This window comes from Tarenaya hassleriana, unplaced genomic scaffold (genome assembly GCF_000463585.1).
Source record: "Tarenaya hassleriana unplaced genomic scaffold, ASM46358v1 Cleome16, whole genome shotgun sequence".
NCBI lineage: Eukaryota > Viridiplantae > Streptophyta > Magnoliopsida > Brassicales > Cleomaceae > Tarenaya > Tarenaya hassleriana.
This window is the reverse complement of record NW_010965019.1, coordinates 2,746,281-2,756,760: the sequence shown is the minus strand read 5'-3', so window position 1 is coordinate 2,756,760 and position 10,480 is coordinate 2,746,281. Positions and strand designations below refer to the sequence as shown.

The window sequence follows — 10,480 nt, the reverse complement described above, 5'->3', positions numbered from 1 at the left end:
GTTATACTGCTATATCGAATGAGCCTACAGGGTCACACACGCAAGGAAGGACAGATGCACGAGAAAAACATCGAGAAATCTGGACAAAGGTCCGAACCGTCCGGTCTAGGAGTAGACCGAACGGACCGGAGCATCTAGTCCGAACGGACCAAATTGTTGGACCGAACGGACTAGAGAGTTCAGTCCGAACGGACCAAGTGTTGGACCGAACGGACTGAACTGTCGGTCCGAATGGACCTAGTTATGAGACTGATCCGAAAGGACCAAGTGTCCAGACCGAACGGACTACTAAGCAGTTCGTTCGGTCTGGGTTTCCGACTTAATTTTAAAAGTCCGGATCTAGGGTTAATCACTTGGATAAGAGGAGAAAAATAACCCTAACACTATTGAGCCGAAAAATAGAACTTCTTCAGACCTTTTTGGAGAGTCTAGAGGGTTGAAGAAGTAATCTACATCTCGTTTTCTCAAAGCACATCATCCAATAGAAGATTCGAGTCCTAGCAGACAAGTTCCAAAGGTTGGAATCCATCCCGAGGTGTGGATACGTGTAGAGGGCGAGGTATTCTTCCTGCCTACAGTGATCAGACGTGTTCTTCGATTGGTACATGCCCCGGATCGATTGAGGTAAGTGTTCTAACGTTTCTACAAGATCATGCATGATATGTTTTAGGGTTTTATCAAATTTTTGTTTTACATCCGCTGCGCAAACCCTAGAACCGATCTCTTAGGAATAGGATTCGCTCATGAGATCCCAGGAAACCCAACAGTGGGAAGGGATGTAATTTTTGGACTAAAATGGTCCATATACAAAGGATGATCCTGGACCTAAGGTGGATGTAGTCGGGTCGAAGTCCCGAAGACCCATCCTGATTATAAAAAAAAGTTAGATTAAACTATCGATATGATGACGTCGTTTTCTTTGGGTATTCATTTGTAAAAAAAATTGGATTGGGGAATATATTTGTTAAATTTTTAATTGAAATTTTTTTTTGTAGATTTTAAAAAATTGGAGAATTTTTATGGATTTTTTCATATTATTAATTGTAAATTGTTCGAATAAAATATTTTTAAAAAATTACGATATTTAAAATATTTTAAGATATAACATTGTTACATACAATATTCTTCTTCAATCTAAATTTTATAATAAATCACAAAATTATTCAGCTAAATTTAATCTCCAAACATTTTTGTATTTGGTGTTCAAAATATTTTCGTTATCTAATGATACTATGCATTAGTGTGCGTGATGCGATAGAGAAGAGTGCCAGTCGTGTCCTGGCCTCCTAGGGTTTCCCGGTTGGAAACGACTTACATTGGTTTGTTTTCTGAATTTACAATTCTACCCTTATTTCCTTTATTTATTACCGTCTAAGCATAATTTAAGCCGCTGTTCCTTGTCTAAACCTGCGACGCCTTTTTCTTCCTCCTCTCTCACCTCTCCGTGTTTGTGTGCTGTCGAACTCTCCGGCAGTTTTCAGATAGAGAATCGTCGCCGGAGTTCGATCTATTATTTATTACGGTTTTTTGTGCGCTTTGACGATTCTTCATGGGTTCAATGAAGAGGAAATCGGCAGAAGAACCGACGGATTCTTCTCCGCCGCAGAAGCTGCAGAGAGAGGATGATTCTCCCGTCACCGCCGAGTTGGTGGGTTGCATCCACGATGTCTCGTACCCGGAAAATTACGTTCCTCTGGCGATCAAGACGACCGGTCCAGGAGATAAGAGACCGGCGAAAGAGTTCTCGTTCACTCTTGACCCCTTTCAGTCTGAATCTATTAAGTGCCTCGATAATGGCGAGTCAGTAATGGTAAGCTCAATCGAACTTGTTTGATGGGTTTTTGGGGCGATTTCTAATCGGCTCAAGCTCCAAAATTTTCTACGATTTAGTAGCGAAGTGTGGAGATTTATTTTAGTGGTGATTCATTTAGTTTTCAGCTGCTAGTGTAGTTATATAATTGATTTGGTCTCTAAAGTTATCTTTTGTGTAATCTGTTTAGTGCGAAAATCTTGATGGTTAGTTATTTCCAAGGAGCAACTATTGAACTCAGGATTTTAGTTTCCTGGTTTCTGTGTGGTTTAGAAGAACTGTGTTATTTGTATGAAAGTAAGAAATTTCTGATATTCGTGTTAATATGTAGGTTTCGGCTCATACTTCTGCTGGGAAAACGGTTGTTGCTTCATATGCTATTGCCATGTCTTTGAGGGAGAAGCAGAGGGTTATTTACACGTCGCCCATTAAGGCACTTAGCAATCAAAAGTTCAGAGATTTCAAAGAAGAGTTTGCTGATGTTGGTTTGATGACCGGGGATGTGACGATCGAGCCTAATGCTTCTTGCCTGGTAAGTAGCAGTAGCAATTGATTGGACTGAAATTGCTTTATTTGCTAGTCTTTCTTAGCTGTGACCTTTGTTTCAGGTCATGACGACAGAGATCTTGCGTAGCATGCAGTATAAGGGGTCAGAGATTATGAGGGAAGTTGCATGGATCATCTTTGACGAGGTACATTACATGCGTGATAGCGAGAGAGGAGTGGTTTGGGAAGAGAGCATTGTAATGGCTCCGAAGAATTCCCGTTTTGTGTTTCTATCAGCTACTGTGCCCAATGCCAAAGAATTTGCCGATTGGGTTGCAAAGGTGATTACCCTTGCTAACACCTCTAGATTTTGTTCTCTTGTGTTAATGTATCAATAATATGTATTGTGTATCTCTCCTTCATGTCAACTTATGATTTTGGCTGTAGTGCTTTTGTTCTTCTGTGTGATTGATGCATGTCTATTGCTGATTTAAACTTCTTCAAGTTGAATCTACAAAGTGAGCTGGTAATATGACTCATATTAGTGCTAACTTGCTTGAGGTTTCCATTTTAATGATATTTCCACTTGAAATTAGAAATAGGAAATGCATATGGTATAACTTGGTCGTGGTATTGCAGGTTCACCGACAACCATGTCACATTGTTTACACTGATTATCGGCCAACACCTCTTCAGCACTACGTCTTTCCTGCCGGAGGTAATGGCCTCTATTTGGTGGTCAACGAAAAGGGTAAATTCCATGAGGATAGCTTCCAAAAATCTTTAAACGCCCTGATTCCTTCTAATGAGGCTGACAAGAAAAGAGGGAATGTAAAGCTTCAAAAGGGGTTAGTGGTCGGCAAACTTGGTGAAGAAAGCGACATCTTCAAATTGGTAAAGATGATTATTACGCGTCAATATGATCCTGTGATATTGTTCAGTTTCAGCAAGAAAGAATGTGAGGCACTTGCAATGCAGGTTAGTTTTTCCTGTTTTGTTCTTTTTTTCTGGTGAATTTTTCATTTAGCAGATAACTTTCATTGCAAATATAGTTAATCATATTTACCAATTTTTTTCATGTTAATGGGTTGACGTTTTGAGTTTGGTTTCTGTGAGCCAAAAAGGATCCTGAAATGCTTAGTATTTTCGTGCTCTCTGTTTCTGCTGGAAAAAGGGGAATTTTGGCAGAAACATTGGTTCTGTGTTTCTTATATTAATGTGGGTGGCCTATCTTATACTTATAAGATGATCTGGAATTAGAATGGTTGTCAAATTCTATTAACTTTTTATTTCTTCCATATTGTTTCTTCGTTTAATTTGCTTGTACAGGTAGTCTGACGATTGTGACATTTAATTATCTATGTTCCCCTCTGGCTTAGGATTACACTACTCTACATCTTTGGTTTAAAATGGTGTGGCTAATAGATCGTCATCTGCTTATCATTTGTCCTTTGATGTTTCAAATTGATCTTAAAGCCTCTCAATTTTCCCCATAGATGTCAAAGATGGATTTAAACAATGATGACGAGAAAGACCTTGTGGAGGCAATCTTTACAAATGCTATTGATGGGCTTTCAGATGATGATAAGAAGCTACCACAGGTAAAGCTCTCACTAAGATATTCGTTTTATACTATATGGTCAGCGATGAATGTTTATATAATGATGTTTGGTTTTGTCTCTTGAGAAGTACTATCACGGATCGCCTTCCATACATGCAGATATATATTGAAACTGTGTTAAACTACTGTTGAATATATACGTCTGAGTTAACAAATGATGCCAATCATACTAGGCTGGCTGTGACCAATTGTGCTATATGACTAGCAATGGCTAATAGTTCTTTTTTACATTCTGTTTGCTCTTAGCAGTCATCCTGTCTAGATAAGCTTTCCCTTAAATGTTAATAATTTACTTTTTCTATTATTCATTTAACAATTTTGTAATGTCTGCAATTCTCTGAATCTTATGGTCTACAATGGTCAGTTCAATCTTTATTTGGATGAGGGTTGTTTCAAATTTGTTTCGGGCTCTCATTAATATTTGTCCCTTGGCCAATTTGACTTGATTCCTGTCTTTCATTGATTGCAGGTTGTTAATATTTTACCGATCTTAAAACGCGGTGTAGGTGTGCACCATTCTGGTTTGCTTCCAATTTTGAAAGAAGTAATTGAGATATTATTTCAAGAAGGTCTTATAAAGGTAGATTAAATAGCTACAATTGTTTTTTTGTTCTTGATATCTTCTAGATCTGGTTGGATTCATTGTGTTGTTTCCTTGGTTCTTTAATCTCTGTTGGACCTGGCAAGGTTATCTACACTATTCGTCTTGACTTCTTATGATTATCCCATATGAAGTTCATTGTGTTGTTGTTGGTCTAATACTAAGTTTCTAAAGGTCATGTTTCAAACTTAGTGGCTACTGTAACTTTTGGCATGAAATTAATTTTCTTTATCCTATATTAATAAGTTGAAGACACGTATTGTAAATTTGTCGAACTCTAACTGGTTACGTGCATTTTCAAACCTTCCGTGTGTTCATTTCTTCTTAGAAATGCATCAGTGATTTTCTTTCTCAAGTTTTCCCCCCATTCTGGCTTTTTGTTTACTCTTCCTGGTTTTCTTTCTGTTTCATAAGTCTGACTTATCGTCTTTCAGTGTTTGTTTGCAACAGAGACTTTCAGTATTGGATTGAACATGCCTGCAAAAACAGTTGTATTTACAAATGTGCGTAAGTTTGATGGAGACAAGTTCCGATGGTTATCTAGTGGAGAGTACATACAAATGAGTGGTCGTGCCGGGCGTCGAGGTATTGACAAGCGTGGTATCTGTATCCTCATGGTTGATGAGAAGATGGAACCTGCTATTGCTAAATCAATGCTCAAAGGAAGTGCTGATTCTTTAAACAGGTAATATACTGTGTAAGTGTTAAAGGTATTCATAATGTCCCCTTGGAGTTCATGGACAAAGGTTAACTTGATTCTGTTAATGTCAAAACTGTTGAATATTACTCATAGATATTGAGTCGATTCAGTGGAATGAATGTTACTCGTCGACATGTTGATTTAGTGGATGTTACTTGAAGAGTTTTGAATATTTGACATATGTGTTGATGATTATTTTCCTTTTTTTTCAGTGCCTTCCACTTGAGCTATAACATGCTTCTTAATCAATTGCGGTCTGAAGATGGTGATCCTGAGAATCTGCTTCGGAATTCTTTCTTCCAGTTCCAGACTGACCGTGCTATTCCTGACCTTGAGGTATAGTTTCTGAATGCAAACATTCTAGATTGGTTGAATATATGTTATTTGATTGCTTTTGATGTTAATAAGGACCATGGTCTTTACAGAAACAAGTGAAGGTCCTTGAGGAAGAGAGAGATTCTATGATTATAGAAGAAGAAGAAAGCTTAAAGAATTACTATAATCTAATCCAACAATATAAGAGTCTGAAGAAGGAAATCCGTGATATCGTGTTTTCCCCAAAGCATTGTTTACCCTTTTTGCGGCCTAATAGGGCTGTGTGTATTTATTGCACCAGCGATGATGAAGAGCAACCATCTTTCTCTGCTGAAGACAAGGATTCATGGGGAGTGATATTGAAATTTACCAAAGTCAAAAGCTCCTGTGAAGGTAAAAGATATATAAGGACTTCTTAAGTTAAATATAGTTCTCTTTCAGCATGCATCGTACCATTAGACTTTGTTGTGGGTTTTTTATCCTTCCAGATGATGCGAATATAAGACCAGAAGATGCAAATTACACGGTAGATGTTCTGACTAGATGTGTAATTAGCAAAGATGAAGTCGGGAAGAAGAAATTTAAGATTGTGCCACTCAAGGAGCGAGGAGAGCCTGCTATCGTATCTGTTCCCTTATCTCAGGTAATATGGCTGTCTTATTGTTTGTTAATTCCCCCTTTTTCCGGTTTCAAGTTCCTGTGTTGTATCGTTTACATAACCAAAAATAACTATGGTGCGGGTCTAGACCCGACTTTTTTTTTTCACAAGGCCAATTTTCAACTGCTGCAATTTTTTTACAAACATCTAATTTGCAATATAAAAGATAGAGTCATTCCATCCAGAAGATATGCTATTTTTTCTGGAAGAAAGAAAAAAAATACCGAACCGCCGTTCTCACAACTTAATTCTAGTTCCTATCTAGTTATCCTGATGATATCCTGTGTAGATGGCCTGATTATTTGATGTCTTTGTTGCAATGTCTGTTCTAGTATTCACTTTAAAGCCTAAGAGAAAATGGTGCTGTCTCTTAAGGGAAGTTAGGGAACTCATGTATTGTTTGTTCTTCGTTCAGATTAAGAGTATGAGTAGTGCAATCATGAATATACCAGCAGATCTTTTGCCACTGGAAGCTCGAGAGAATGCTCTGAAGAAGGTTTCTACATTACTTTCTAGACATCCCCATGGATTACTCCTTGATCCCGAAGCAGACATGAAGGTATATTCCGAGCTCTTTCATATCTTTTTTCCGCTTTGGACTATGTTTTTTGTCTCGGAGATAATCAGAAACTTGCCTTTTTAGGTTCGGAGCAGCTCATACAAGAAGGCGATCCGTCGTCTGGAGGCTCTAGAAAACCTATTTGAGAAACACAAAATTGCAGAATCTCCTCTGATTGAACTAAAGCTGAAAGTTCTACACAAGAAAGAAGAGCTAAATGCAAAGATTAAATCACTGAAAAAAACTGTAAGATCCTCAACGACGTTGGCGTTTAAGGATGAACTTAAGGCCAGAAAACGTGTTTTGCGGAGACTCGGGTAAGCATATTCTTTGGATGTGACCGTATCGCCTCGACTTTCTACATTCAGATACAGCCAAATCAATCATCTTGTCTGTCCTGTTTCTGGATTTTTAGTATGAAATTATCACCCTTTTTTATGCCAGATACGTCACAAGTGATAACGTTGTAGAGTTGAAGGGGAAGGTTGCCTGTGAAATCAGTAGTGCAGAAGAATTGACATTAACAGAGCTCATGTTCAGCGGAGTTTTCAAAGAAATAAAGGTAGAAGAGTTGGTTTCTCTTCTCTCTTGTTTCGTGTGGCAAGAGCGACTTCCCGACGCCGCTAAACCACGGGAAGAACTCGACTTGCTCTTCATCCAATTACAAGAAACCGCTAGACGGGTTGCCAAGGTTCAGCTCGACTGCAAGGTTCTTTACTTCTCTCTCGTCCCTTTTCCCATTAGTGACGGAAGAACAATCCATCCACTGCCAAACTCATTGTCATCTTGCCGTTTTCTTTCTGCTCGGACATGTGGCAGGTCCAGATCGAAGTGGAGAGTTTTGTGAACTCGTTCAGACCCGACATAATGGAAGTGGTGTACGCGTGGGCGAGAGGGTCGAAGTTCTACGAGATCATGGAGATGGCTCACGTTTTCGAAGGGAGCTTGATAAGGGCAATCAGGAGACTGGAGGAAGTTCTTCAGCAGCTCATAGTAGCTGCAAAATCCATTGGAGAAACAGAGCTCGAGACCAAGTTCGAAGATGCAGTTTCTATGATCAAGAGAGACATTGTTTTTGCAGCTTCTCTCTACTTGTGATAACCCAAGAAGAGTTTCTTTCTCTTTTTAGGGTTTTTGGCAGAATGGAAGATTGTTTCAGATGAATATTTGTAGTTTATTATCAAGATTTCCGAGTGAAATGTGAAATCAATTCTGGGTTCAGATATATCCTTGTGTGAAGACAATGATAATCTCTTCTGGTGGCTCCACAGGACAATCAAGGGTTTTGCGCGAGGATATGGCTTCATTATTGTGTACCTTCACGTCAAGTCAAACCTTCGATTTTCCTGTTTGAACGAGAGTTTATCTCTTACCTAAATTCCGTGCCCCATTCTCGGCTGCAACTTGACCGTTCCAGGAATACCGCAACATGTCTGGAACTTTGTCAGAGAAATCGATAATCATGTCCGGGAGATGTGCTTGAAAAATGTGAATAATATTCTTACTCCTTATTTTGTAATAAAATGCATTTTGGAATGAACCATGACGACATTCTATTCGTCCATCGATATAAATATCATTCAATTAAAACAAAAGATTGAATTGGAGGAAATTCGTTTTTCAACGCAAGACGTTTATCGTTGTCTAGATGAGAGTTTCATCTCCTTGGACGAGGCTCACATCTTAACGAACGAGTTCCAGTTATCTCACGCCGTTGATTCCCTCAAGAGTGTCTCCCTTACGAGAAAGAATGTCTCTTGTTCGATAAGAAGCAATCCTAGTCCGAGTTCAATATAATATCATCATAGTTCAATATAATCTCATATGGGATTGAGATATTACCTTTCGAGACAACGATAAGAAATTGAGAAAACAATTGATACAAGAGACATTGTTTTTATTACAAAACGTTATGAATTTAACATGTTGGATATGAAACTTGTATATTAGAAATTTGACACGCAAATACTTCATTATATTATGAAGAGGACTCTGATATTGTTGAATAGTATGTTTCGTAGGGACATAGAATGCTTATAGAACTCTCTCCATGTCTCTGAAGAAAAGGAGGCCAATTGCTTTTGCAAGGCCTCTCAATTCTCTTCACACGATGGGTGAACAAGAGCAAGAGCAAAATCTTCTTCAAGTTTGAAACCATGTTGAATAAGAATTTTATATATCCGTCCCCTTTTGAATATAAACATTATATATCTATAAAATAGTCAACAATGAAAATTTAATAGAGACACAACAACAACAATAACAACATGGCCTCTTCATTTTCGATCGGTCGCATGAATCCTTCTTCTCCACTCATTTCGATCTCGGGTCAACTCTTTCGGAATCTGCAACACTTCCAAATCGTTTCTAATGACACGCTCTCAAGTAATCGATTACAGAATGATTTTCAGGATTCACTAAATCCTATATGTAGAACAAAATTAGAATATTTAACAAATGAATAATTTTTTTTAAAAAATAAAAATATAATTTTATTATAAAAATTATTAAAAATAATTATTATTAAACCTAAAAATTCTATAATCACATTATATTATTGTAATTTTTTACTAAATCTTAATACGAAAAAATAATCTAATCAAACACTAAACAAAATCATCAATAAGATATATATTAATATTTTTACAAGTTACCGAAACACAAAGTTATGTACTTACGATTAGAAATCTTTTGATTGCGATTGCAGGTGACTACGATTCAAATGATCAGTTTTTTAATCACCATGTAACCTATGCATAGCAAATGCTTCGTTTACGTGTGGTGACCACACAACAAATCACCCCCTTAGATTAAATATAATCCTTATGATTAATCAATTGAGAAATATTATTTTTCATATGTTAATTATTTATATTCCGTAAATATCCAAAATTCGAACAACGAATTCAAGACCATGTACCAAAAACAGGAAAGCTACTCGTACCATTTCAATAGTGCAGTTGTCCTATTCCTGATTATTCATCATTGCGATTACGAGAAATACATATCCATAAATTTTCGATATCATGTTCCCTTTGAAGTTATTGACGATTTTCAATAACTATTGAACCAAACATATGCATGATCCGTGATTTAGTTCTGTCGGAAGATTTTTCTGTCCGAGATTTTCCGCCTGCTATCGCTCTCCTCCTAGTGAAGAACTCGATTTGTCGAACGGAGGGCTTTGCCGAGATAGATATGGGACTTCAACTATTGTCCCGACGATGTTCTCGCCCACAAGCAACCTGTTTCCCGTCCACGCCGCTTGTTTCTTGACGTACCCTAATCCAAAATATTCCGACTCCTGCCTTCCCGATGTACAGCTCGTCACCTTCCCCACCTGCAATAATTTATAGAGTTTATCAGGAGAACGATAGATAACACCAGTTATCAGATCTAAACGAGAAGCTGTTTGGATGGCGACAAAACAAGAGAAACAGATGGAAACTGCTTTACATACAACTCAAGAGTCTGTTAGCTCAGTAACTAACTCCTAACTGAAAGCCTAACAGAAAACTAATAACATTAATACCTTTTTTCCGTCGTCGAGCGTAATGGAGCTCCCGGGTTCTGCATGCGCAGAGAGCCGAAGTCCACATAATTTCTGCTTGATTCCGTCGTATGTTATGAGCCGTGATATCGTCTCCTGCCCCTTGTAACATCCTGCGATGTTTAAAGACAGGTTTTGGCATATCTTATTGTTCTTATTTCACCGTAGCCCGTAGGGAAA

The 10,480-nt window shown here is 37.9% G+C and overlaps 2 protein-coding genes across 4 annotated transcripts in view; one reads left to right on the top strand and one right to left on the bottom strand.

Annotated features, from left to right (window-relative positions):
• Positions 1-1,408: 1,408 nt before the first annotated feature.
• On the top strand, positions 1,409-7,975 carry LOC104809621 (DExH-box ATP-dependent RNA helicase DExH9). The gene is made up of 14 exons (XM_010535662.1): positions 1,409-1,810; positions 2,142-2,342; positions 2,419-2,637; positions 2,936-3,274; positions 3,793-3,897; positions 4,387-4,497; positions 4,953-5,203; positions 5,431-5,554; positions 5,644-5,926; positions 6,022-6,176; positions 6,607-6,750; positions 6,835-7,067; positions 7,195-7,459; positions 7,570-7,975. Exons 1-14 carry the CDS (start codon positions 1,550-1,552, stop codon positions 7,846-7,848), a joined length of 2,970 nt encoding a protein of 989 aa, XP_010533964.1. The 5' UTR covers positions 1,409-1,549; the 3' UTR covers positions 7,849-7,975.
• A 1,690-nt stretch (positions 7,976-9,665) lies between these two features.
• LOC104809620 (putative transferase At1g60990, chloroplastic) overlaps positions 9,666-10,480 on the bottom strand; it is a 4,366-nt gene continuing 3,551 nt past the window's right edge. For all 3 annotated transcript variants that reach the window (XM_019202074.1, XM_019202075.1, XM_019202076.1), the window contains 2 exons: positions 10,283-10,413; positions 9,666-10,090 (listed from right to left, as the gene is read on the bottom strand). In XM_019202074.1, the coding sequence (XP_019057619.1) occupies positions 9,887-10,090; positions 10,283-10,413 (335 nt within the window). In that variant the 3' untranslated portion in view covers positions 9,666-9,886. The remainder of the gene's footprint in view (positions 10,091-10,282; positions 10,414-10,480) is intronic.

Coding starts and splice junctions, on each gene's coding strand:
- LOC104809621 (XM_010535662.1), top strand. CDS start 1,550: ATGGGTTCAATGAAGAGGAAATCGGCAGAAGAACCGACGGATTCTTCT. Junction 3,898..4,386: donor ATGATAAGAAGCTACCACAG/GTAAAGCTCTCA, acceptor CATTGATTGCAG/GTTGTTAATATTTTACCGAT. Junction 7,460..7,569: donor AGGTTCAGCTCGACTGCAAG/GTTCTTTACTTC, acceptor GACATGTGGCAG/GTCCAGATCGAAGTGGAGAG.